The 6,736-nt window shown below is 43.1% G+C and overlaps 1 protein-coding gene across 1 annotated transcript; it reads left to right on the top strand.

Annotated features, from left to right (window-relative positions):
- The first annotated feature begins 2,317 nt into the window (after window positions 1-2,317).
- LOC147895472 (caffeoylshikimate esterase-like) lies at window positions 2,318-4,732 on the top strand. The gene is made up of 8 exons (XM_087383505.1): window positions 2,318-2,558; window positions 2,731-2,827; window positions 2,924-2,956; window positions 3,086-3,232; window positions 3,404-3,534; window positions 3,625-3,762; window positions 3,879-3,977; window positions 4,103-4,732. The coding sequence occupies exons 1-8, from the start codon at window positions 2,532-2,534 to the stop codon at window positions 4,361-4,363; spliced, it is 933 nt and encodes a 310-aa protein (XP_087239631.1). The 5' UTR covers window positions 2,318-2,531; the 3' UTR covers window positions 4,364-4,732.
- Window positions 4,733-6,736: the final 2,004 nt, after the last annotated feature.

Raw genomic sequence — 6,736 nt, 5'->3', positions numbered from 1 at the left:
TTCTAAGACAATTAACAACATCCCACTCAGGCAGATTGTATTATGCTATTGGATATTTTTTTAGCATTCCTCCATTGGTGCACGTGGTGTGGGTTGCAAGTTTTTAGGCTGTGGCATGTAGTGTGCCACCAATCTAGCAAAATTCATGGCTTCTCAACCAATTCCTCCAGCAAGATACATCTATGTTCCATTGTGCCAAGCAAATGAATTCGAGGCAGCAGGCAGTTATGGGTGTGAGAAAGAGGGTAGAGGCAATTTTGGATGCTAATATTCACCGTCGGGGTTCATGGTGGTGGCAAGGGGTACACAAGTGATGAGGTGTTTTGGGCCAGTGGTGGCGATGGGGGGAAGTGATGGATAGATCATTAGGTGCTTTGGGTTGGTGGGTAGTGCTGGCATGTTTAGCGATGGCAATGATCTACCCATGTGGTGCTACCTTGCCATCGCTCTATTAGCTTATAGGGCACATTAGGAGCAGCCTTCTTTCTCGGTCTTTGAAGCTCAAGATTTCTCTCACAACACCTTTTACCGCAGCTAGTTTTGGGGCTACTAGGATTGGTCATTGCAAGTTTTCCTTATCCTTCAAGAGGGCATTGAGGCCTCTAGCAACCAGGCTTCTTCCCGAGGTTGGTTTCTTGGTGTTCAAAGCTAGCCCACTGCTTGTTGTGCTTCAAGATTGTCCTCTTGTGGATTTCAAGACTATATGGAGAGGCTTTGGCATGCCTTTTTAGCAGCTTCAAGAACTTCATCACAGTAAGGCTCGGACATCCTTCTTCACCATCATCCTATTTGCGATGATCTTCTCCTTCTCTACCATCACCCTTTCCCACCTTCTCGCGCTCCTCTACTTTATATACTTGATCACTTCAACAAGGTGGCAACCTACAATCTAATTAGTCATGATTCAAGAATCAATCCTCTCAAAATCCCTATCGATGCTTCAACGATCTACATCCAATCTTTAGCAAAAACTGCATCCATTCAAAGAAGGCCGTAATCTACAATTTAAGCTCATGATTTAGGTAGGCCTTTAAATATAATCAATTTTCACCGAGTATTCACTTTGTTAATAGTGTCAAGGGTTGCAACTTTCCCACGTTGATTTATTTTTTAGCCTTCCCTTAGCAGTAGGGCTTAGCAACTAATGAAGGAGTTTCAGAAGCTAAATTTTTTATGTGGTTTGGAGTCTCGTGGATTACATGTTGTCACATGTAAGCATGAGATCTAGCAATCCATTAATGAGTCTAATGCACCACTCGGATTTTAGGAGGATGTGAGGGTAGGAGGACTCATGAAAATAAAGAAGGGAGAATGAAGACAGGGTTGGAGCAGATCAGCTTGGATATACGATTCTAACTAGGTTTGGAAATCATATTAATGGCTCTAGGATGGACAATGAATACAGGACATGGCAAACACATCGCAATCAATATATGCCAAGATGGCTAACTACCCCCAAAGATGGGCCTGTGATCTGTTATGCAAAACTTGAGGTGGAAAAGTTTAGAGGACATTCTTGCATGGCCACAGAGGTATAGGAGAAAAGGCAGGCATCAAAATAGCTAGAAAGCGGGGGAACACTCCATCGTACCAGCTCCTTTTTTTTTCTCTGAGAGAGAAGTTGCTGTCAGGCAATATTTTGTAGCAAAGAACTTTCACCATTGGTGTTACATGAAGATGAAAAAGGCAGGCATCCAATTGTAATGCCTAACGTCAACCATATTCACGATTTTAGTGGGAAGCTTTTGAAGCCCGATGAACAAGCCGATTTTCATGCCAGCACCCTATTTTTTATCTTGTAACGAAATGTGACCGAAGAATGCTCCTACGTGGGAATGTCCTCTGAAGTGGGAACATTTGCTATATGCTTGGCTGCACAAGTTGGTAGAGGTAGCATATGGAACTTTCTAGTTGGCCTGCCATAGATAGGTCTAAGTGAAGGCGATTCCAAAAGAAGCTAAAATCACCATTTTTTATTTTTAAAAAATCTTGATTTTTTATTGATCCCCTTGCTAATTTTTCCTCTAAAAATCTTCCACAATTTTAGCCCCTCTCTCTCTCTCTCCTTCCTTTAAATTCATCGTCTCGGCCCTCTTTCTCTATTTGGATCTGCAAGACTATTATCATTCACCTTGTCCATATGTAGTTTCTAGTATCCACCAGAGAGATGTAGTTAATCGAGTGTGAGGTTGAGGAGGTCTCCATATTTATATTTATTTTTAGGAATAGGCCATGCCCTCCTTCCGAACGGTGCGCACCACCTTTTCTGTTGCCCTTTGTTGTCATTCGCTTCTCTTCTTCTCTCGAGACAAAATTCTCTTCCTCCTTCGTCATCATCCTTATCCTCTCTGCGTTCCAAATTTTCACCTATTCACCTAGTGTGCATACATCTCTTGGTTTCCCTCTCCCGCCCAGCCTCCTTCTACTTTCTATCTAGCTTGCGTCTGCCTACATCCTTTGGCACTTTGCTCCTCGACTCGGCTAACCATTTTGCCCATACCCAGCACCGCTCTCCCGGGACTGGCCTCTAGATGGGTGAACATGTGCGCTATGAGGAGGTAAACGTTTTGTAGGCCTCCCTTTGCACGCCTTCCGGCTTGAATTGCGGTGCTGGATACGCGGTTTGAGTTGTTTCCCAATGTCCATTTCTTGCCTTCAGTATGTGCACCCTTTCTGCATCAAACGAAGGCGTGGAGCTCTGCTCATTGTAATCTTATTTTGGTCTTGAAGGAGTTCGTGCTCAACCCTCGAGGATACAAGTTGTTTACATGTCGGTGGTTGCCTAGCACGGAGCAGAAAACGAAAGCCCTTGTTTTTCTCTGTCATGGTAATCTACACTTTTGCCATAAGAATCTTCATCATTTGGCGATTCGACTCGTTTTGCCAGTTAGTAAAGCAAGTTAAATTCAATGTTTGAATGCAGGTTACGGAATGGAGTCCAGCATCTTCATGAAAGGTAGCAATTGAAAATGCACTGAATTATTTTCCAACTTCCAAGTACCAACTTCCTGTTACAAATGCTCTCTCCAGAAATATGGGAAATCTTACTGCAGTGCTTATTGGAGTGCTACTGCTTCCGGAACAGGAACCGGAACAAGGCTAGCACAAGCTGGTTATTCAGTTTTTGGCATTGATTACGAGGGTCATGGTAGATCAGAAGGGAGGAGATGCTATATTCAAACCTTTCACGATCTGGTCAGCGATTGTGTGTCATTCTTCAGGACAGTGCGAGGTACGCCTGACTTGAAAGCTCTATGACTGAGTGTATGAGGACTCCATGAAGCTTCTCAAACATGGAAATTCTTCTCTCTTTTTGTGTAACTCCAGACTTTTGTTTCCACAACTTGTATACTACGCTTAATACTTCAAGGATACAAATTTGATTCACTTAGTTGGGGAACAGAGCTTGAAGAATACAAGAACCTTCCGAGGTTTCTTTATGGGGAGTCTATGGGAGGTGCTGTAGCTCTACTTATTCACAGAAGAGAGCCTATGGACTGGAATGGAGCTGTACTTGTTGCACCAATGTGTAAGGTGATTTGCACGTTCTCGTTTTATACGTTCTCGTTGCACCAATGATCTTGCACTGGCCGGCAGACTAATATGACATCTTCCTTGCCACAGATATCAAAAGAGTCAAAAACCCATCCATTTATCGAGAGTGTACTGATAAAGCTGTGTTCTGCCTTCCCGACGTGGAAAATTGTGCCCACGAAAGATGTGATTGAATCGGCGTTCAAGGACCCAAAAAAGAGACAAGAGGTACCACCCGAAAGCTTCTCTACTTTGGAGCAGTAGCCATACCAAACTATTAAAATGCGAATACTTGAGCTCTTTCAATTCCTCAACTCGCTTACAAGTATTGATGTTCTACGCAGATAAGAGACAACCCTTACATTTATCAAGATCGACCTCGTCTCAAGACAGCATTAGAAATGCTTAAGGTCAGCTCGGATTTGGAACAGCGACTTGACGAGGTTCTCTCTCTCTCTCTCTCTCTCTCTCTCTCTCTCTCACACTCTCACACACACACACATGACACACACACTTACACACATCTGTAACTTCACAAATAGCAAGGCGTAACAGGTGCTCTTTACAGGTGACACTACCCTTCCTAGTAGTCCATGGGGAAGCCGACATTGTGACTGATCCATCCATCAGCAAAGCGCTCTTCGACTCCGCTTTGAGTTTCGACAAAGAACTGAAGATGTATGCGGGAATGTGGCACGGTCTCACGTCAGGCGAGCCAGACGAGAATATCCAGATTGTGTTTCGAGATATCATATCGTGGCTAGACGACCGAAGCTCAACGTACAGAAACGGTAAAGAGTATCTGAATTTGGAAAGCGCACGGTCGTGATCGACATGAAACAAGATGTCTGCAATATACAAAGTAGTAAACCTGCAACGTCACTGCGTCAAGCTTGCAATTTCACATTGCAAGCGGACTTTGGTCCATGTCAATCTCGGAAAAGTAAAATCTGCTAGCGGCTCTCAGGGCACTCCTGCAACTGTTCGTGTAGATTCCAAACGGGACCAGGTACCCAAGCTCTTTTACTGATCAATGATTGTTGAGCACCAAAACTCCGCAGTTAAATCTGTGATTGATGTAAGTTACCGCTCTAAACCCGAATTCCAAATTCTAATCCCGTGTCTGATCATGTAACTTTGTAAATTCAAGGCTGCGAGTAGCTCTCAGCAACTCCGCATTGCCGAGCAGATAATATTTATGGTGCCGAAAACATCTGGACTACTCTCAGGTTTCCTGTAAGTCTGAGCCTTCATAAGCAGTTGTGCGAGGCTGTACCCGTTAATTATCTTTTGTTCATGGCATGAAACATTTTACGTTCCTTTCCACTGGGTTTGTCTCCGGTCGGTTCGTATATTACAATTGGATTAAGTAGCCGAGAAGAGTGGCTTTTATATAGCTAAGTGCTGATCCCATGATGTCTCGCAAATGGCGATCTCTGTAGTGCATTCGCCACTCAGAGCACGGCCACATCCAACGCATTTTGGAAGTTTGGCCGACGAAATCCAGGCCACATGCTTTTGAAGGCATCCCGCCCAAAATCTCTTGAGCAACCGGTGCAGCAGCGAAATGGATTGTTTGGCGCATTGATGATCTGCACATTTAAGGCTGCATCCTACTTGTTGCCATCCATAGACTTCCATCTAATATCCTCGGCCAACAAGCTACCGAGAACATAATCAAATATCATTACTCCAGGTGCAGAGTTACTGACAGCTGTACGGAAGGTTACCCATGAGAATGAACATAAGAGAAATATTGCCTTAGTCTCCGCATCAAAATTTATCTTCTGAGCCTGAAGTTGGCTGAAAATAATATTGAATTCATTCAAGTGAGAAGCAATGGAGACCCCTTCCTTCATCTACAGCTCAAACAACCTCTTCATGAGGTAAACTTTATTAGAGGCAGTTTCCTTCTCATAAGTGGCGCACAGTTTCTTCCACAATTCTTCCGTAGTTTGCTCATTTACTACTATGAAATAAACTGACTCTGCAAGATGAAGTCTGATAGTAGACTTTGCTAATGCATCCAACTCATTCCAATCATCCTCAGACATATCTGTAGGCTTAGCTTCAATACCTGCGAAGGGTTTAATTTGCTTCTTTTGAATAAGCACATCCCTTATCTGTTCTTTCCACAAAGAAAAGTTCGTCCCATCAAACTTTTTAATGCTAAAAAACTCCTTTTCAGACATGGAAGAGGATGCCATGATGCAAATGAAGCAAAATCCCAAATGCTAGTGCCTACAAGAGAGAATCACACCAAATACCAGGTGCACCCAAATGTGTATGCCACAATAGACTGGAATATCACCAAAACTCAAAGCTCAAAGCATCAAAAGATGCAGCTGACTCATGTGCATATACTATGCATCCATATGAGCAAATATGGCCCAAGAGAAAATGCCAACTGTAATGGCAATCCAAAATGCCAATAAGTGCCAAATGGCTCAAGCATAAACACCGTCCATGGGCATATGCATCAATAATATCTCATCCAAGAGAGCATAACACTATTAGTGCATCACTTGCAAGGTGTCAAAGATGTCCCTCAGCATAAAATAGCATCCATGTGCAAAGCGTCCATAAAAATAGCATCCCACAAGGCAATTTGGGCCTATCAGCGCATCCAATAAGGATTCCAATGCATCCATATGGCCTATAAATAATCCACTACAACCCAATGCACACCACGAATGAGCATACATGGCTCAAACTGCAACCAGAGTGATCTGCATAAGGTATGCTCAAGAAATCATGGTCCCACGGCAATGACCGCTATTGAAAATAGAACCTGAGATGCCTCAAAACATGGGTGCCATTGCATAATCGGACTCTGTATGAAAATATGCAAATATCTCTCTTCTGCTGGAACTCCAAAATCCCAACCGATCAGTGAGAAATGGGAGTCAACACTACCATGTGGCATAAATCTAAGTTCCAACACCCGAGCAAAAAAATGTGGAAACTGACACAGTGAGTCAGAAATCCAATGAAATGATCCCAAATTCAAGAATGAAGGTGTTTCCAAGCTCCTGAAGAGAAATGGACACTAAAAGCAAGCAATAGTTGCCTCTACAAGTCAATACGGAGTTTCTGTCGTCGAACGAAATAGGAAAAATCTTTAAAAACGACTTTTTCTTTGAAAACACTTAACAGGCTCTCAAAACTACTTCGCAAAACCAAAGTGACTTTTCCAAAGGTT

This window comes from Dipteris shenzhenensis, chromosome 13 (genome assembly GCF_047967505.1).
Source record: "Dipteris shenzhenensis isolate YYH24624 ecotype China chromosome 13, Dip_SZ_1.0, whole genome shotgun sequence".
NCBI lineage: Eukaryota > Viridiplantae > Streptophyta > Polypodiopsida > Gleicheniales > Dipteridaceae > Dipteris > Dipteris shenzhenensis.
The sequence above is the reverse complement of the archived record's forward strand: the minus strand, read 5'-3'. Positions and strand labels throughout refer to the sequence as shown.